Raw genomic sequence first — 21,203 nt, forward strand, 5'->3', positions numbered from 1 at the left:
TGAAAGCATTGAACATAATAGGTAGAATATTTGTGTAATAGTATGAATTCTTGCTTATCGAAACAGCTATCACAGGAAGATCGATATACTCTAATAGAACAGTCAGTAACCCTAATAAAACAATCACATAGCTGACTGTTCTATTAGAGTATATCGATCTTTTTTGTGATATGCATTTTGACAAGTAAGTTTGTGCTTCAACCACTTATTATTTATCCATAAACTGGAAATTATTAGGAACTGAAGCATAAATAATTGGGCATAATTTGAGCACAATAGGCAAGTATTGAGCATAAATTTAAGCATAATAGGTAAATATTTGAGCAGTGCAGTATAGCATAACAGGTAAAATTATGAGCATAATCGGCGGGTCTCTAAGTATAATGGAAATATCTTCTGGATACACCACAGAAACAGTGCATTAAAAACAATCTAAAAGATCAAGATACTCTAAAGCAGTCTATTTTGAATCCATAGTTCTAATAGGGCAGTTACTTATATTAAAATCCCTATTAACCAATATGCTTATATTTAGCACAAATTTCAGGAATAATTTTGAGAATAAAACTTAAAAGCATGATAGACTCTCCCCTAGCTATGTATTTTCCACTTTATAACTGATCAATGGTAATTATTAATGCAGACCAACTTAACATGGCTGTAATCTGTAATTTTTTATAACAGGTTCACTTGCTACACATGTCATGTTGTTGATACTTTGCATGTTATGGTTTTACCCATGGCCACTTACAGTATTGCTGCATTGTAATATGAACACACAGATAACTACTGTATATATAAGCAAGGGCCAAATTTGCAAATGTTCCTGTCCCCAAATGCAGCATGTTCTTCATGCTGTGTGTGCTTCACAGTTCACACACTATACTACTGTAGTTATAGTTACTAGTTGTACCACTTATCCAAGCCGATGCCCCAGCCTAGCACCCCCTTGGAAAATACTAGATCTGGAATTGGATATTAGGTAAGGCAGCAACTGCAACAGATGATTGCTGATTAAAGAAGTTGATAAATTGAATTGGAAACTCAGAAGAGCAGGGTAAAAGAGCTTTGGAAGGCATGCACAATTAAATGAAATTCACAAGTTACAAGGAGTTTGTTACAAAGAAAATCTCACTGCATGCACATATGGACCATCTATATACTGAATTCTTTGCAGCCAGTACAGTCAACTTGACTTCTCTACAAGTCAGTGCTTGAGTAGGTGAGTTATTATTTAATTACCTGTTATACAAACAACAGATGCACCTCTAACACATTCAGTACCTTCATTGTTGAGATTAGGTGGTACAGCAAAGCTCCCACCTCCAAGTCAGGATGGCTATACAGTGGCGTAGCTACCATTGAGGCAACCGAGGCAGCTGCCTCGGTAAAAATGCTCAAAAACAGGCTGAGCAGGCTTGAGTTTTGGCACCCCGGATTTTCTACTCAGACGTTACTAGACAGCAGTACTGTACCCCAGTAGCTGAAAGTGGTCCAGCACCATGAAAGGCACAATGTCACCATAGGCTCCAGCCCTGCTTAGCACTACAGCCATATATTCTATTTTTCGTGGCTTGAATTTGTAAAAGATCGAGATACTCTAATAGAGCAGTCATCGTAATAAATTATACTCTAATAGAGCATTCAATACAGATTATAGCCACTGTTTTCATTACACTGCTTGATCATTTCTAGTTATGTAAATTGTCTTTACGTTACTTTTCAAAAGTTCCAATGAGTTAACTGCATGGCATTACATTGAGCTAATTGATCATGCATATCATGCATTAGCAGTTACGATAAAAAAGAATAGCCTGCTCCACATGCCTTTTCAAAGCATATACAAAATTTTCCTTGAGGGAGCATTCCCCCAGACAAGCTCGACATGCTTAGCACATGCAGTTGAGCATCACATGAAAGAGATAATTATCTCAGACTTAAACATTACATCAGATCAATAAAAAGTAGTGTGCATGACTATGACAGCTCATGGATGCAGTTCATGGATGGCCTGACTGCTCAAAATATCTCCGGAGTAAGTTGTGTTGCATGCAATTAAACTAATCTAATAATTGAAGCATGGTATACTGTAGTATGCTGGAGCATTACTTATGGCATGTAGAAAAATGCCCAGTGTCTTCTGAAACGGTTCAGTTCCTTCATCCAACCTGCCAATGCTGTACCACCAATGCTTAAAAGTATTTGTGAATCATTTGAGTCAGAAATAGACCCTCTCAATTTGGTCAATGTATAACTTTGCCTCGGTAAAAAATTTTTCCTGGCTACGCCACTGCTATAACCATCCCAGGCTGGTGACAAATGGAGTAAAGGGGCTATAAGGACAACACCCGAAGCCTTGAACATATACCTGGTTCAATGACTCAGTCTACAAGTACTAACAGTGATAACATCATCCATTGGTACAGCCTTCACTACACAACCAGTTCAACAATAGGAAAAGGCTATACCAATTGATTCCCTTCACAGCTGAGGACCTTGAAGTAATTAAGATTTGATGAGTGGCTCCCAACTTTACAGAGGGTGGTTGTATGGAATGGTTGGTCAGAGGGTATACAACTGGCCAGCCCTATTTGAGAAACAGGGCTTTCTAGGAGTGGAATTTCAGTAGAGAGGACTGGGACACTTATGAGGAAGTGGTAAATCTATGTATTGCATATTGAAGATTTTTTGTTAGAGGTTGATAGAGATGGAATGTTTGACAGTTGGCTGTGGTAGTGGTATCAAATTCCAATAAACCCAGTCACTTATTGAAGGATGGAGAAGAGTCCAATAGGAACGTCCAGGATGTAAATATGGTCCTAATTTAAATATTACCCCACAAGTTCAAATTGTGTCATACACTGAGACAGTCAGTCCATAGAATACCTTATGCAGCCAGACAAGAATTGTTAACCATGGCCAGCTAAAGAAGATCCAACTTGAAGGAGTCATACAGCCATTGGAGAGTCAATTGGCTAGTCCTTTAGTTTTGGCAGCTACACTGTACTGTATTAGGGATCATGGAGGTTTGGGTTTTTGTGGCCAAACATATCACCCAAAAAACTGCTTCATAATGCCATGCTGGTGCCTGAGCAGTATCAGATAGGTATAAACAAACCCAAAAGTGCCGACCCTAAATGCATCCAATAGATTGCTATGAAATTTTTATTTAATAAAATTTAACTGCCTGCTTGATGCCTTCAGATAAGCATAACTTGATGACAGCTATGGGCTTGATATTTTTTAATTGTTCAATGATGCTTCAGGTGCCTTCTGGGTGTTCTGGCATACCACAGTACATACAATGCATGCATCATGGACTTACCGGTCCCATTTCCTTTTGCTGACTGCTTAATATAAGTTGTTGACTCGAAGTAGCATGATGGCTTCTCTACATTTGTAAATTGAAATCACCTGTATTTTCCATGGTGACTGGTTTGATTGCAGTGGCACTTCTCCTGCTGTTCTTCATTTGTAATGTTGTGTAACCGGCTGAGCAAAGCTGAAAGTGAAGTGTAATGGCCACTGCAATTTCAAGGCAATAGCTGATAGATGCATGGGGCAGCAGTGCATTTAGATGAGAACTTTAACTCTGGCACCATCCTTTCTTTTGATGCAGTATGCATGGGTTCACCATGTACTCATTGATTCCCAATCACACTTCTATATATTTCTACTCAGTGGCGATTCTAGACCTGACCTACAGGGGGGCCCAGTAGGGAACAACATAGCTATTGTTGTTTGGCTATAGTATAAAGTAGAATTTTCAGGGGGGTCTGGGGGTGCAACCCCCAGAAGCTGCAGGATTTTTGCAATTTAAAGGCTTGAAAACAGCCTAAAATTTGTTCTAAAAACATGAAAAATGCTAAAAATAACAATGCCAATCTATACAGCAACTTTTCCCCAAGAGTTTTTAAAAGTTATTTTTTAACAGGGGGGGCCTTGGCTCCCCCTGGCCCCCCCTTAGAATCGCCTATGTTTCTACTCCCCAAAAGGTAAATCAGCCAGGAAATAATGTCTTATGGCATTTTTTTCACCAAGTTCTGCTAATCAGTAGTACTATAATCTCAATTGCCTCTAGAATGCTCAGTTTTGTTTTAGTTTTTGAATGCATAATGTCTGCCTATTATTTTCTTAATTACTTTGATTGTGATGACTCAGCTAGCTATAGAGCATTGTACATTAAAAATGTTGATGTGACCCACTCATTAAAAGTGTTCATTGCTCTGTATACACCAAGGGCGGATTTAGGGGGGTGCTTGGGGTGCTGAAGCACCCCCCTCCAAAATGTTACCATGTGCAAGCTAGGAAACTTCTAGAAGTTGCAGTATAGATGCAATTGCATCTTATACGTATGCATGGGCAATGAAAAGATGGAAAGAGAAGGGAGAATGGCTAATCTTTACTTAGAATTACTAAGAGGGGTTCAAATTATACTTTTGGTGTGAGACTTAACCTAAAAGCTGCTAAAAATCGAAATATTTTAATAGAACAGTCAACTACTCTAATAGAACATCCATCATAATGTTTTTTTCATGAAGTTGCCAGTTTGTTTTCTTGACCTGTGCACTGCTATCTTACCATTGCTCCAAACATCCTGCCATATACTAATCACTTTCTGAGAACAACGTCTGTCAAATAGTTCAATATTAGGCCACATAAACTTAATTATTAGTTTCTCATCCTCCTGTACTCAAAATAGCAGTGCGGGAGGGCAGATTTTTATTTTATTTTTTACTGACCAAATAGCTGAATTAGCTAGCTAAAATGACTCAGAATGCAGTTTTCTTAGACTGCTCTAGCAAGGTAGCAAATAGAAGGTGCTGGATAGTTGCACTCATCCACCAGTGGTATAAAAAATCCTTAATGAGGTAAGAAAAACGACCATGTGGGCGGGGATGAGAAACTAATAATTAAGTTTATGTGGCCTTATAGTGGGCATTTTCAGTTGTTGCCACAAACTTGATGCTTGGGTTAACATGCTTAAGTAAAACAATTAATTTCTTAGCATGCATGTATACAGTTAACAAGGCTGTAGTATCTGAGAACTTTTTGTTTTTGCTTTATTGGTAACAAAGTTCCATGCTGCATTTATCTGAATCTAGCATCAATTGAAGATAATAAAATTTAATGTCATACAGGGTTTGCACTCCCAAATCCTTTGAAGCTCAACTTAATAAGCTCAAATGATACCACAGCATTTACACTGTCACATTATTTAAGGGGGTTAGTTGTCACCAAAAAGTTGTTGCATATGTAAGTGACTTTGGACTCTGGTTGTAAAAAATTAATATGGTGATGGGGCCATCTAGTTGTAAAAAATCAGATTAAAATAGCAACAGAACAGTCTGTGGCTATATATATACTGTACTACAAAGTTGAAGTTAGTTTTGTGTGCATTTTAAATCTCTACAATGACCTTAAAATCCAATCTTGTGTGTTGTCTTTGACAATCCACTATTATGTATTGTCTTATAATCCAATATCATTCAAAAATGTAGTTCTGTAATGTTTTTCTAAAATTGCTTACAACTGAACTCATCCATCTTGTACCCACAATCTTTCAGTACAATAGAGTATTTAGTTTAAAATAGCTTCCAGATTCAATCTTGTGATAGCTATATTCCAAAAATTTCCAGAGGAAGCATCACCCCAGACCCCCTAGCTGGAAAATTCTACACATGATTACTCTACACACTGCATGGTGAGTGTATACTTGCCCTCTCAAGCCCTCTCTTCATTGTTACTGTTTAGACATTATAGTTTGAGCCATGAGACTGTAAAACACACTAGCTATACCAATACACTAAATTTAGCGATCTTGTATATTGATGAATTTGCCATATAAATTTTATTAATTCGTGATATGATGAAATCAATTGGAAAAAAAAACAACTCTAAATTGCTAAATTTAATGTTCCGCTAAATTAAGGTATATCAAACACAAAATTAATGGCAAGTATTGATCATGTATAGCTGATATTCATAGCCTTCCCCTTACTGTTCTTTATGTAAAGAATATATTTTTAGTTACTGGCAGTGCCCTTATATGACAGCTAGTATTACAACTGTTCTGGAATAATGGTGTCATTTCATCATTATTACACTTAGGTGACTCACAATGCTTTACAAGCATTGTTAATCACAAACAAAGTGGCATCATTTTTCAGTCAGAAATATTACCAATTTTTAATACTGAATAGGCTAAATTTGCAAAACTTTTCTGTGGGGGCATGCCCCCAGACCCCCTAGATAGAGCATGCTCTACATGCTGAGTGCATGTGCTTCGCACACTATAGCTAGTTGTATTAATCAGTTGTCGCTTTTCTTAGCCAACCAATCATTATGTTAGCACCTCCCCTTCTGAAATCCTAGATTCGCCCCTGTACACCTAGACCTTTATAGAGGGTATTTACGTGTATGTACACCCATAATAGTGTTTTGTGAAATTTGTGCAATTAGATAGCTACAGCGTTGAAACCGGGTCACAACTGCTGACCCGGATGACCCACTGACACGGATTAATTAAAGCCGAGGCGTGCGATAAGAGCTATGTTTCGCGTAGTCTCGAGCGAGCGAGCGAGACTATGTTTTGAGCGTTCGCTTCGTGTTGAGTAAACGAGTAGTTATGTGATAACTAAGCCCGCGCGGTAAGTTTATAATTTAAAATCAGTCAGTGGGTTTGGTTCCACGTAGCATAGATATTATATGCACGTAGCTACTTGAGTTTACAGACAGCAATTGGGTGTGGCTTCGTGCATACCTACAGAGATATATCATAGCATAGATACTACAGGGGTGTAGTATCTATGATCATAGATATATTCAGGGGCGGATCCAGGGGGGGGGGGGGGGGAGGGTTTGGGGGCTGAAGCCCCCCCCCCCCCCCCCTTCATATTTAGGCTTTACTTGATCAATATGCTGAGTATTATAATGAAATTTTGTCTTAGCATAATTATATGATCACTAATAATACAAATACTCATAAAACCACCTTATAAACATCTTTCCAAGGTATTATCAGTGGATTTATGCTAAAGTTTATGCAACAAGGACCCGGATCAGCATTGGAGGTGTACAAGATCGAGATACTCTAATAGAGCAGTCAGCTAACTACTCTAATAGAACATTCACTGGAAACATGTAGTTGGTTCTGTTACGGAATTTTTCCAAATCTTCCTGCACCTATACATACAATGAAGTGCATTGGTCTGTTTAAAGGGCTTCATTCATCTACTTGTGTAGTTAATATGTATGGCAATACTTAATTCAGGTACACAATTACCATTGAAAATGCTCTCAAATTCAATCTTGTATTGTTCAAATTTCAAAATTTTCCACTTTCAACATTATTATTCTAACATGCACCTATTCTTGGTTGTCTGTACCTACCCAAACTTTTTCATTAGCAAAATGCTTCAGAGAGTCATACCTATAATCTAATGGCAGTATATAAAATATCTACAGGCAGAAAATATTAGGGATTTTATGTGGAAATGTCTCCAAATTGCAGTATTTTAGCATCAATTTTTCAAATTTTCCTGGGGGGGCATGCCCCCAGACCCCCCTAGTTCCAGCATGCTTCGCATGCTGGGAAGTATGCTTCGTACACCTCTACCCAAGAGATTAGTACCTTGACTTAGCCCCCCCCCCCTTTTATAAATCCTAGATCGGCCCCTGATATTATCTATGATACCTAGTATTACAATTTCCCGATATATTAAAGTGGGTGTGGCTCACAGAAGTACTTATCCTGTTGCAAGACTGGACTATATATATACAACTCGTACAATAATCGATTAGTGGGCGTGGCTCCACGTAGGATTGCAGACAGCGACGAACACAGTTTCGTGTTTACAGACTGCACCTACTAATGAATGGGTGTAGCTGAGCGTATGTTTGTAATGCGATAAGTGGGCGTGGCTCACGAAAGAGCTACGCGACTAGCGTTTATAAGTTTCCACGTTTCCACGTCACGTAAGTTTCCACACAGCGGTTTCTTCCTTGTACAGAAGGTTTGAAAGAGATAAACAAAGGATGTATTAACAGAGAATAAGAGATGTTGAAATGGGCTCATTCACTCCATTGGTTTTCTCCACTTTTGGAGGAATGGGCAGTGCAGCTACAGTTGCTTATAAGCGTCTAGCTTCTATGCTATCTACTCAACGGGGCCAATCTTACAGCAGTGTTGTATCATGGATTAGATGTTCCACCAGCTTCTCTTTGCTCAGGTCAGCAGTGACCTGCTTGCTTGGAGCAAGGTCACACCGTGGCAGCCCTGTGACTATTGGAGCACTTGACCTTGCTATTTCGGAAGGCCAAGTGTTGCCATCTCATTGATTTTTGAGTTTACAGTCTTTTTGTCCAGCACTTTTACCATCTGGTGCTGGGGGTGGTGGCAAGGGGTGCAGGCACCCCGGGAAAAAAAAAAGTTTTCACGTCATCAAACGAACAATTTCGTTTCACACGACCCGGGCCAATTTTTTTTTTGGGCCCACTTCTGACTTAGAAAATTTTTCTCGTTTGGTGAACTTACCGTTTTTGTTTGTTTTACGTAAAGTCACATTACTCAGGGGGTTGGTGTATCTCGGGGACAAAACCTTCGAATCAACCCAGCTGGGTTCCTCGGGGTTCTTCTTCTCAAGTGATGTAGCGAAGTCAACTTGAAGGAGCGAATTATACAGGCAGCTGGTCTTGCAGAAATTTACTTAAAACGCAAAAATTACCATATCCTTTACGGGAAAATTTTAAGTAACCAGCGCCATCATACTTACGGAGTAACTTTAAGTTATGTGTTCCGTCTTCATTACGGGGTAACTTTAAGTAATCATCTCCGTCATCTTTACGGGAGAATTTTAAGTCATTTCGTCACGTGATCTTAGTTATCTGTAGTTGTGACGTGTCTGCCTTCCACTGTCACGCAATCCGTCCCATGAATTCACTACTACAGTACCGTATTTATTAGCTTATTACTGGGCTGCTCCAAATCAATTGTGGTACCATCGCGCACACCCTCTATGATCACTCGCTGCCTTAGCCAGTATCACGTGATTTTAGCACTTGATTTTGATCACGTGACTTTGACGGTTCAACCACATGGATTATGAAGTGTGCTGTATTGAGGCTGCAGATTTTCTATGCTATGACTGCAGTCCTGAAGGAAGGCCTCTTTGCAGCAGTTGCTCAGAATTATTACAACGTAACCCCAAAAGAACTGAACATTCACTGGTGAGTCTTATACCTCATGAATCTTCATACAAAATTAAATAATACTGTGTTGTGTGCATAGGTGCCTGTAGAAGAGAGTCCAAGCACCTGACTGCCCAGCACCAACACTTAGTTCTCAGAGCTCCCATCACAGTAATGATTCTTTGGATGGTGCCGAGGCCAGTAAAGTTTTAACTTTAGTTGAATCTTTTTCGCTTCTCTCCTTTTATCCGTATCAGAAGTCCATCATTGATGCTGTACTGGATATGAAGAACACAATCATTATCCAATCTACTGTAAATATGAAAAGTCTTTATATAGCAATATGTTAATCTGTGTCAACCTTAACCATAACTTTAGTATTGCCTGTTTAGCAAAATGATGACTTTCAATGTCCATACGAAGGTAATTTTTTCTAAGCTCAAGGCGAGCATGGGTTGAAGTGAATAACTGAGCAGACCCTAACCAAAATTTATACTAGTGTGTTTGATAATACTGAAGTCTGTTGATAAATATTAGTGGTAACATATGAAGAATTAAATAAATACATGTAGACTGGTTAAGTTGGCTGGAAGAATAGCCTCTATGCTTATTAATGCACTATCAACAGGGTCAGTAAAATATTTGCAAGTGTTAATATACCCTAGCAAAATATTGTAGGTATGTAGCAACTATGGGCAGCACTAGTTAGGTACCATAAATGATGGTGACTTAAATATTTTGGCGAATCAGCATGCAAAGCAGGAAATGTTTGGCAAACATACTGTATATGGCCAGTACTGAACAGTATAAAAATAACTAATAGGCAAAATAAAGTTTGGCAAATTTCTGTCAAATTTGCTAAAGCCACGCTAAACTTTCATTGTTTATGGTAGTAACAAACCTAACAGTATCTTCAAAACAGCCAATAAATGTTTCGGATAGATTGATACAGAATTTTTAAAAACAGAATTTTTAAAAACAGAATTTTGGAATGACGGACTGCCTTCAGTCAGAACGGCTAAGGATACAAGCTCGCTGTTAGATGCTGATCGTTGCCTTTTGGCATACTGTAGTATATACAATGCACACACACATCATGCCATTCACATGCTTTCATTTGTCCTCCTTTTTGTCCAATTTCTTACAGTGCAAGGTGTTGATTCTGTAGCTCTGGCCACACAGTGGCATTTATGGTTTCCCAGTGAATTGTCCATTTCTCCATAATGACTGGATTGAATACAGAATGGCTTTTCTACTAAGTGTTGTTTAAATGCTGTGTAACGGGGACATAGCTATAATGATAATGATACGGCTAACAAACTTTTACAAATTAATAGGAGGGACACACATTCGGACAATAATGTCTGTGTTAGCTATGCCAAATGAGCTATGCACAGGATTACCAGCACACTGATTCTTATCTAAGCACACCATACAAGTACAAGAAATACGATTACATTTGTTTACTTATTTGCAACACAATTATCACTGTAATTAGAGTCTTGTATGTAACATGTGCTGATAAACAAGTTATTAAATTCTGTTATAACAAAAACAGGTAGAAAGAAAAATATTAATAAGCTTTGGATTCATGGAGAAAGGTCAGGAAACAAGGGAGATTGCCAGCACCTGTGGACCCCTACTGACTGTTCTGTGTGTGCAACATTACAATACTGTTAATATATATTAGTTAATGGCTTAATGATTAATGTCATAAAAATTATGCTATTGGTAGATCAGAGGATGCTAAAAAGAATCGATTACAAAGCAAAAGAAGCCAAGAGATACTGCAGCTATCTATGGTCCTCCAGACAAGCAGCAACACTTTTTGAATGATGAAGATGACTTAAAGCAGGCAAGAAAAAGAAGGATGCCAGTCCTAACAATAAACCCAAGATAGGAGGAAAAGTAAAGGCAAAATATGACTGAGAGTGGTTTACAGGAGAACTGGTTTCCTACAATAAAGACATTGATCAGTGGACAATTTACTTTAAAGATAATGATTATACCAATTATGTGATTTTTTCCTGACAGACGTTAAAATGGAATATGACAAGCTTTAAGCAGGAAATATTTATTATGTAATTGTGATATTGACATAAAATTACAATTTCATGCCTACATGTACTGAGACATATCGACAATATAAACCCCCATGTAGCAAAACTTGAGGTTCATGGCTAGGAGGGGATATACACAGTTGCATGTATATGTGATCTATATTCTGACTTTGAGCCAGGCTTTAGTAATACAAGTGTAGTGGCTGGCATCCAACGAATGTTTCAAATCTTGCATTGGTATTGCTCTTGGGCACCCTTAAATTTTAACAATACAACCTCCACCTTCCCTTAATGGACCATATCCACAATTAGAGGTGTACCGATAATCAGATTGGCCACCAATATGGGAATTTTAGCCCATATCGGTAATTGGTAAAGGTGCTACAAGAATCGATATTGCTAGCAATATCCACACAGTGGGATTACATTGGTTTCTTACTTAATCAGTGGCACTTTTAGTGTCACTGCTCCTTGTTTATTGAGGCTGTGCTGAACAAAGCTAGAAGCCATACAAACACAGGTGATTGTTTCCTTGCTGAAGTGCTTATCCATTGTTTAAAATGAAATAGTAAAAGCCAGTACTTTAGAGATGATGAAAAAGCCACAGGAGAACTAAGGAAGGCAGAATCTGTCTTCTCTACCAGCCATTAAAATGTGAAGTAATGTAAAGTAATCCGTTTAAGCCTTGATGGGAGCATGCATAAAATAATTATTTGTGGTGCTTCTGGGTTGCACAATGGAAGCGACACCACAAACATAGACCATAGATTGCATTTAGCATAAAAGAGCTACAGTAGATCATAGATAGGTGTAGTATTATCTATGGCTGGTTATATACATTTGTTGAAAACTGTGCCTTGCAAATGTCAGATCGACCATCTGTTATTGGTTTAATTTCTTTAGGAGACATCAGTATCGGATATCGGAAAATGGCAAAAACCTATATCGGTAAACCTCTATCCACAATGACATCATAATTGACAAAATAGCCATGTTAGTGGGGTCTTCACTACGTTTTCAACTGTAGTAGCCAAAAGGAATTTCACTTGTGGCTTTTACGACATGGAACCATTAGATAAGGTAGTATGTATGATCAAGTGATGTGACTAAGTAAAACCAGACCAAAGTTGTGATGTGGATACAAACTATCAGAATTTGTCTTGTAAGTAGATGTATATGCCTCACCTTCCCACTTGCTGCAGTGCATGCATTATCACCACATCTCCCAATACCCCTCTGTACAATTGCAAGTTCCCCACTATTGCCACCATTTTTATGTTGTAATATCATTGTGTATAAGGTTCATACCCTCAGCCCATACTTGTGGTATTCGGACATTACATTGATAGGTGCATTTAAGGATATACAGGACTAAACAAGCTGAGAGATACCTTGCTACAACTAATTGGTTTCTCGTGGTTTGAATTGGCCATTATGATTATCAAATGTACAACTACATTAATTTTATTCCCATAATGCCTATCCCCCTAACACAGTATGGGCAGGGTGAGGAATGAGTGGGGATTCACAAATTGAAGTGGAAAATGCCCCACCGTTTCCCTTCCCAACTTTGAAGTAATTCCAAAGAACCAACACGAAGCCAAGAAAACTAATGCCAAAGGCCATTATAATAGTGAATCTCCATATAGCTAATTCCCTCTGTACTGTGGGTACCAGGGGCGGATTTAGGGAGTGGGTGGGCTAAGGTGGCTGTAGCCCCCCTTCCTTAGTACTTAGCTAATAAAACCCTATATCTTCTGTGTGTATCATTATTTCAGGAACTATATACATCACTACCAACACAAATAATGTCTATGTAACTATACCTATTGTTCAACTCTGTTCCAGTAGAATATAGCTTCCTTTTCCTATAAGTTCTTCAAAAACAAGTTTCGATTGTAGGTTGCATCTCCAGTTACAAAAGTTGTAATTGTGGGTTTTGTTTTATTCAAATGATTAGCAGTGTGGCTATAAGAGGTGATTAGTGTGGCTTTTATATTTAAAATAAATTATATGATTCAAAAAGTGTTAGTTGGTTTAATTGGTTAGATTTATCAGCTTCAGTATAATATGTAGTTACCAATTCAGCCATTTAGCAAACTGTAGTCTTTGGAAATTTGCAGTCTCATAAGGCAGCTATAGCATATTCACCCACTTTGCTTTAAATATAAAATATGTATCAGTTACCTTCTGATATGACCCCATGCTGTGGGTTATGGTGCTGGCATTTGTAACTAGCCTATAGTTCAGTCTTCATAACCTGGCAGATCTAATAAATTGACTATCACAACAATAAATTCAGAAAGTCCATAAATGCAATATAGTTGCACTTTGCTAAGGATTGCCAGTGGACTAGCTAATAGCTACTAGTACCCTTCATTGCATTCCATTTTCAGTACACTTCATTGGTTTTATGGCTAACAAATAGGCTAAGGAGCATGCATCATAGTTGTGACGTTCAACACCACTACTACTTAGCTATACATGTTTCTGCTTCACAGATTAGGCATGGCTAAGAGGAGCTGATGCATTATGGCATATAGCTAGCTATATCTAAAAGCTTGGTAGCTACAAGTAAAAAGGAATGCATGATAGCTATACTCAATGCATATTGCAATCAGTCTTGATTTAACGGAAAGGTAAAATTTGAATGATAAAATAATAAACTTCCATTATTTTCCACTGAAAAACTGCTAAAATACTCTCAGATTCACCTTTATAGGGCCTAATTTTCAAACATTTCCTGGGGGGAATGCCCCCAGACCCCCTAGGTTGGTTTGCACACTAATGTGGTCATTATTCCAAACAGGGGCAGATCCAGACTTATGGAAAGTGGGGGTCAAAATTTAACTGAGGCACTACATTGTTTCTGGTTTGATAAGGTGAGACCAAAAAAAAAGGTCACAACTAGCTGACAATAGCTGCCCACCTCACCAACCACGCATTTATAGCTGGTAAAGTACATAAAAATCCTTAAATAGCTCACTACACACTGTTCTAATACTGTGACTGCTTTATTAGAGTGACTGCTCTCTATTAGAGTATCTCGATCTTGGTGTACTAATAATTTTTGGAGGGGGGTCAAGAGCCCCCAATGACCCCCCCCCCCCTGTATCCGCCCTTGATTCCAAATAGCTAATTTTACCATGGATACTACATGAATCTTACAACTAGGGCCTTGTGAGAAGGTTTGGTATCTTCTGATGTCTGGCTAAGTACCTATGTCCCTGTCCAGCTTAGCCCCCCTTTCAAAAAATCACCCCTGGGTACTAGGTGATACAAATTATAGGTGTATAATTACTAGCTTACCACAACTGGATGTCAGGAATTAGTGTGATACCAATTCTCAGCTATTCCGGATGCCGCAAAGGCACCATGCTACAGCTGACTATTCGCCATTTTGTCTTGCACGTCTACACTAAGGTTAATGGATCACGTGATCTTTTGAAAAGTACTTAAAAGTTCCCCGTATAAGGTATGGAGTTGCTTACTTAAAATTTCCCCGTAATATAAGTGGCGTTGCTTACTTAAAGTTATCCCGTAATAGATATGGAGTACCTTACTTAAAGTTTCCCCGTATATATCAAGGAATTCATTACGTTTTTAAGTAAATATATGTAGGACCCAGGCAGCTAGTCTTACTAGGTGAAGATTTCCTTTGCCATCTCACAACACACGAGATGACTGAAACAGATTCGCCATGGGCTGAACTTGCTGGGAGTGGAGGAAATGAAGGTTATAAGAACATGAAATAGTGAACACTGAGTAAATAACACTATATGGTATGATAGTGTAAACTGCAATTATTGGTTAGTTGGATTTCCTGAGACTACATGAGTAGCTATCTTCATTTGATATGCCAGTATGTCAGTCATTCAGTGTCCAGTTCAGATGACCCCACCAAAAGCACAGCTAAGTTTGCATCACTTACTCAGGTGAATTGGCAGGGAAGCACTCATTTTTGTGGGCCCACTTCTGAGTTAGAAAATTTTTACATTATTTTTGTGAATTTACCATTTTTTGTTTGTTTTACGGAAGTCACATTGTTCAGGCATAGATTATGTATTCCCCACCTAGAGAATATATAATCTATATGGTTTGCCATTTTCTAATCCTTTTAGTGTGCACATGCAGTACTATAGTTTCAGTAGTAGGTGTTCTAGAAGCAGTTCCGTTGGGAACTATAACATATACCATCATTCTATTATATTCCAATACTATAGTGCTGCTGTGGTGAAGCTTTATGTTTACTAAAGGAGATTGGTCATGCATCATAGTCCCAGGCATGTCTATGCTTGTATTACTGTATGTTAGAAGTGGTGCTGCTAATCACGTATTTGAATAATTGTTATGTGGTTGGCATATTTGATGACACAATGTGTGTTAATATTGCTCATTGTTTCGAATTGTCACAGGGATGCACTGGTATAGAGCAGATGACTCAGGAGACACTGGCAAAGACCTGCTTCAAGGCAGGCATCTGATGACACAGCTGAAAGAGGAGCTAAGGAACGAGACGGGTATCATCAAATATCCGAGCTTAACCTTGCAGTGTAAGGGGGTGGGGCTAAACTGATGATAGTCATGTGAGACAGAGATAGTGTTTAGTGGTTTTCTACAATGTTGCAAGACAACTTGCTAATCTCAAAAACATTGTTGCTCCCAGAGCATCCTGCTACCGGTAACCCTAATGTGTAAATAGTCATTAGGGGGAGAGTAGTAAAGCTGTTACTAGTTGGTGGAACATTTCTTGATACTTGTAGCGGTGTGAAGTTGTCTTTGTTGTTGTTGTTGTACAGGGGAATGTGTCACTGAAGGAACTAGAAGTAGCAAGTTAGAAGCCAGTGAGTATATAATCTGTTATTGTAACTTAACTTGGCTGGCCTCATTACAGTGTAGTGTATGGCAAACAGACATTGATTTTGGGTCAAAATTTGTGGACTTTTTAAGTGGGTGGTTACGTTATGCAAATCACACTTTGTTTACCACAAGGCTACACTGTACGTGAGGAGGGAGAGGTGCGCAAACAACGGACAGCAGTAAAAGTGGTCATCACACAAGGGGACACAGATAAGGTGTGTACTCTATTGTCATGTGACATCGCATGAGCTTATATGACATCATCACAGGAACTAGAAGACAAGATCAATCTGCTACAATAACTGGAAGAAGCTCAAAAGAAAATGGTAATTAGCATTGACGTCTTTAAACTTCGAGCTATTCTGATTGGTTGTTAGGAAGAGAGAGCTAGTCAGGTACAACAGATGATGACTTGAATTAGACAGCAAAGAGAGGTGCGTGATCTTATCATTTCTGTGTGATACAGTGGAACTTCTCTTCCTTTGTGCTGGTGTAAACTATAAAGTATAATTATTCTCACACATATCTTGTATAGAGGGGTTCTGCTGTAGTGTTTTGGGTGTTGTGTGGCTGTAATATACTGAGTGAACCCACTATGACAATTATGGTCATATGAGTCACTAGGCCAAGAGTTGTAAGACCACTTCAATATAGTGAACTTGTCAAGTATATAGGTCCCAAACACAACTGAGATGTACTTCATGACCTCATTTATAAGACCACCTCAATATACAGTAGTGACCGTGTCAAGTGTATAGGTCCCAATTGGTGTTTAACTTGGTCCATTGTTGGGACATGAAACTCATGTACTGTATTAATGACCACTCCTATGATATGTTTATTGTGGCAGCAGTTGGTTTGTTAGTAGTGCTATTTGGGAAGGCTATGATAAAAGAATTTTTTTGTGGGTGTTTTCAACTACTATAAGCTAACAAAGCCATTGTCTAGCAAATCGTTTTGTGCAGCATATCGATACTGTTGCAACTGCTGTGACAAATCACATGGTACAAAATAAAGGTGATATGTGGGAACCGTTACTTGTGTATTATCTTGTAAGGTCATGTGATCTTGTCACAGGTGTTGATTGTGGTATTTCATAATGAGATGAATTGTACGGCACTATCACCATGATGACAACTTCAGAGACACTGGTATGATAAGTTGTGTGATTTTTTTTCACACAATTAATTGTGCCACTCCGTTGTTAGGCAAGGTTAACATTACTGTGGACACCTCAACTAGTCCAACATGAAATGTAGCTACCCTGATTTATGTGACATGTTGCCATAGTGATAGCTGTTGCAACACAATGTTTGCATGACAACAGCATACTACTGTATCACATTTCCGCCATCGTAACAGGCCTACCAAATAAGCATAATTGAAGCCTTACTACAGAGCCCAATGGGAGTGGTAGCACGGACCATAAAGGTAGGTGTGGTGATGTGTTGTTACCATCTTGGTGTGTGTTGTGAGGGCCATGTACTTCTCCAGCCTCAGAATGGCTGTGTTGTCAAGGGGATAAGGGAAGCATTTATTGACTATAACAGAGTGTCCACCCACATGATCAAAGCTGCTGCAGGACAGGTGAGCACCAACCACATTCACACAACTATTATTGTTGCCATGGTTATGGAAAGGAGCATCATCACACAAACTACAACTGTGATGTTACCGTCTTAAAGAGTTCTACTTCATCAGTGAAGAAAACTAATGACACCATGGCAACCGATGGCATGTACAAGTGAGCACGTGCTACAGTATGTAACCAGTTATGTCCATTTAACTGTCTGTCTTTCCGTCCATCACAGGACAAACCTATACTGAGTCTACTGACATTCAAGAAACACCTCAGATCATCAACATTTAAATTTGAGTCAGTGTACAATACATAATATTATATTGTAAGAAATGTCATCCTTGTAAGTATAACAAAACATGCAACACAAACACATGGTTTATTTGTGCATGTCATCATTGGGATTAAATAATCCATCCTGTACAAGATACATAAAGGTTCACTATCCGTCCGTCATCATCCTTATAAACATATCAGTCACCTTAAGTTCATTAATTCTGTAACAGAATTTCATAGCTGGGAACTTCAATTCTCTGTTGGAAACAAGTGATGGTAAATAGAAAATTTTGGCTTAGATAGCAAGGAGGGTGCACCATCAAGCCGACTAACAAACCAATCTGATATGGTAGTATATATAGGCCCTTTCTCTAACAATTTGTTCTTCGGATTCATCATAAAGTGACAGTGTGTTAGTTTAATCAATTGTTGACATCACATAAACGGGAATGCCAATTTGAGTAAACTGCAAATTTTGAATGGGGAAATTTGCACGGAGAACTGCCAATCTGTGAAATTAAATTTTGTGGACCCCCCTGTAAAACCCTGCTCTACAGCAATGGCATGCACACATTAGCAGTGACAACTAGGTGTCATGAGAACAGGTACAGCTATGTCATACTAGATATGCATATGTAAAAGCCACATACATGTTGTATGTTATCACACTTAATGAACATTGTCAAATGACTGCCACACAGTTGCATTACAAGAACATACCCCACAGTCAGATGATGCACTTTTTGCAAAATACACAACAGCAATCTATTTGTACTGGAACCAGTACTTTCTAATGATGCCTATAGAGGTATTGATGATGGTATATTAATACAAATACTCTTACTATCCACTTGAGGATCTTATCTGGTGAGTGTTCTCATAGATAGTATATGTATATAACTAAGACTTGTGAAGTGTGTTTCTTGAATGTCAGTAGATTAGTCCTGTGATGACAGACAGTTAAATGGACATGACTGGTTACATACTGTAGCACGTGCTCACTTGTACATGCCACCAGTTGCCATGGCATCATTAGTTTTCTTCACTGATGAAGTAGAACTCTTTAAGATGGTAACATCACAATTGTAGTTTGTGTGATGATGCTCCTTTCTGTAACCATGGCAACAATAATAGTTATGTGAATGTGGTTGGTGCTCACCTGTCCTGCAGCAGCTTTGATCATGTGGGTGGACACTTTGTTATAGTCAATAAATGCTTCCCTTATCCCCTTGACAACACAGCCATTCTGAGGCTGGAGAAGTACATGGCCCTCACAACACACACCAAGATGGTAACAACACACCACCACACCCACCTTTATGGTCCGTGCTACCACTCCAACTGGGCTCTGTAGTAAGGCTTCAATTATGCTTATTTGGTAGGCCTGTTACGATGGCGGAAATGTGATACAGTAGTACGCTGTTGTCATGCAAACCTTGTGTTGTAACAGCTATCACTATGGCAACATGTCACATAAATCAGGGTAGCTACATTTCGTGTTGGACTAGTTGAGGTGTCCACAGTAATGTTAACCTTGCCTAACAACAGAGTGGCACAATTAATTGTGTGAAAAAAAATCACACAACTTATCATACCAGTGTCTCTGAAGTTGTCATCATGGTGATAGTGCCGTACAATTCATCTCATTATGAAATACCACAATCAACACCTGTGACAAGATCACATGACCTCACAAGATAACACACAAGTAACGGTTCCCACATATCACCTTTATTTTGTACCATGCGATTTGTCACAGTAGTTGCAACAGTATCGATATGCTGCACAAAACGATTTGCTAGACAATGGCTTTGTTAGCTTATAGTAGTTGAAAACACCCACAAAAAAAATTCTTTTATCATAGCCTTCCCAAATAGCACTACTAACAAACCAACTGCTGCCACAATAAACATATCATAGGAGTGGTCATTAATACAGTACATGAGTTTTCATGTCCCAACAACGGACCAAGTTAGACACCAATTGGGACCTATATACTTGACATGGTCACTATTGTATATTGAGGTGGTCTTATAAATGAGGTCATGAAGTACATCTCAGTTGTGTTTGGGACCTATATACTTGACAAGGTCACTATATTGAAGTGATCTTACAACTCTTGGCCTAGTGACATGACCGTAATTGTCATAGTGGGTTCCGTAATCTCCTTTAGTAAACATGAAGTTTCACCACAGCAGCACTATAGTATTGGATTATAATAGAATGATGGTATATGTTATAGCTCCCAACGGAACTGCTTCTAGAACACCTACTACTGAAACTAGTACTGCATGTGCACACTTAAAAGGATTAGAAATGGCAAGCCATATAGATTATATATTCCCTAGGTGGGGAATATATAATCTATGCCTGAACAATGTGACTTCCGTAAAACAAACAAAAAATGGTAAATTCACAAAATGTAAAAATTTTCTAACTCAGAAGTGGGCCCACAAAAATGAGTGCTTCCCTGCCAATTCACCTGAGTAAATGATGCAAACTTAGCTGTGCTTTTTGTGGGATCACCAAGCTGAACCCTCGGCTGAACTGGACACTGAATGACTGACATATCAAATGAAGATACATGAGATAGCTACTCATGTAGTCTCAGGAAATCCAACTAACTAACAAATTGCAGTTTACACTATCATACCATATAGATATACTCAGTGTTCACTATTTCATGTTCTTATAGCCTTCATTTCCTCCACTCCCAGCAAGTTCAGCCCATGGCAAATATGTTTCAGTCATCTCGTGTGTTGTGAGATGGCAAAGGAAATTTCCACCTAGTAAGACTACCCATAGATAGGCTCTAATATCTATGGACTAGCTGCCTGTATAATTCGCTCCTTGACTTCGCTACATCACTTGAGAAGAAGAACCCCGAGGAACCCAGCTGGGTTGATTCGAAGGTTTTGTCCCCGAGATACACCAACCCCCTGAGTAATGTGACTACGTAAAACAAACAAAAACGGTAAGTTCACCAAACGAGAAAAATTTTCTAAGTCAGAAGTGGGCCCAAAAAGAAAATTGGCACGACCCGGATAATTTGTAAACCAGGTCGGACCCGGATGACCCGGAGAAAATGTGACTCGCTTGACCCGGATGACCCCTCAACGCTGATACACAAACATGGAGTTTTATAGAACCTACATCACAGCTATAAAAACCCTCATTGCACACTCTGTTATTTGCTATCAAGACATACAAATGTGTGTCATGTGGCCAAGGGAAGTTGG

The 21,203-nt window shown here is 38.8% G+C and overlaps 1 protein-coding gene and 1 long non-coding RNA gene across 17 annotated transcripts; one reads left to right on the top strand and one right to left on the bottom strand.

Moving 5' to 3' along the window:
* Positions 1–8,067: 8,067 nt before the first annotated feature.
* LOC136252355 (uncharacterized) lies at positions 8,068–18,131 on the top strand. 14 transcript variants are annotated; one of them, XM_066044791.1, is made up of 14 exons: positions 14,692–14,984; positions 15,041–15,058; positions 15,113–15,184; positions 15,473–15,532; positions 15,665–15,802; positions 16,049–16,093; positions 16,242–16,324; positions 16,379–16,435; positions 16,487–16,543; positions 17,187–17,260; positions 17,318–17,540; positions 17,604–17,696; positions 17,750–17,853; positions 17,921–18,130. In XM_066044791.1, the coding sequence occupies exons 4-8, from the start codon at positions 15,493–15,495 to the stop codon at positions 16,409–16,411; spliced, it is 339 nt and encodes a 112-aa protein (XP_065900863.1). In that variant the 5' UTR covers positions 14,692–14,984; positions 15,041–15,058; positions 15,113–15,184; positions 15,473–15,492; the 3' UTR covers positions 16,412–16,435; positions 16,487–16,543; positions 17,187–17,260; positions 17,318–17,540; positions 17,604–17,696; positions 17,750–17,853; positions 17,921–18,130. The 14 variants fall into 14 exon arrangements, 11 of the variants coding, with proteins under 11 accessions (XP_065900856.1, XP_065900862.1, XP_065900863.1 ...); XM_066044790.1 differs by adding an exon at positions 8,072–8,684 and having other exon boundaries at positions 14,878–15,184; XM_066044789.1 differs by lacking the exon at positions 15,041–15,058 and having other exon boundaries at positions 14,692–15,014; positions 15,064–15,184.
* LOC136252357 (uncharacterized) lies at positions 17,965–20,919 on the bottom strand. 3 transcript variants are annotated; one of them, XR_010699473.1, is made up of 9 exons: positions 20,618–20,919; positions 19,560–20,570; positions 19,400–19,502; positions 19,280–19,348; positions 19,124–19,216; positions 18,967–19,070; positions 18,809–18,908; positions 18,685–18,764; positions 17,965–18,221 (listed from the first exon to the last, which is right to left on the bottom strand). It is a non-coding gene; the product is annotated as an uncharacterized lncRNA (long non-coding RNA). The 3 variants fall into 3 exon arrangements; XR_010699472.1 differs by having other exon boundaries at positions 18,967–19,074; positions 20,618–20,917; XR_010699474.1 differs by lacking the exons at positions 17,965–18,221; positions 18,685–18,764; positions 18,809–18,908 and having other exon boundaries at positions 18,966–19,070; positions 20,618–20,916.
* Between the last annotated feature and the right edge of the window lie 284 nt (positions 20,920–21,203).

Source organism: Dysidea avara, chromosome 4 (genome assembly GCF_963678975.1).
Source record: "Dysidea avara chromosome 4, odDysAvar1.4, whole genome shotgun sequence".
In the NCBI taxonomy this organism is placed as follows: domain Eukaryota; kingdom Metazoa; phylum Porifera; class Demospongiae; order Dictyoceratida; family Dysideidae; genus Dysidea; species Dysidea avara.

Excerpts from the sequence above, each read along its gene's own strand:
- LOC136252355 (XM_066044784.1), top strand. The coding sequence starts at position 14,930 with ATGACTGAAACAGATTCGCCATGGGCTGAACTTGCTGGGAGTGGAGGA. Across the intron at positions 15,803-16,048 it reads TCCGAGCTTAACCTTGCAGT|GGGAATGTGTCACTGAAGGA; the intron begins GTAAGGGGGTGG and ends GTTGTTGTACAG. Across the intron at positions 16,094-16,241 it reads AAGTAGCAAGTTAGAAGCCA|GCTACACTGTACGTGAGGAG; the intron begins GTGAGTATATAA and ends GTTTACCACAAG.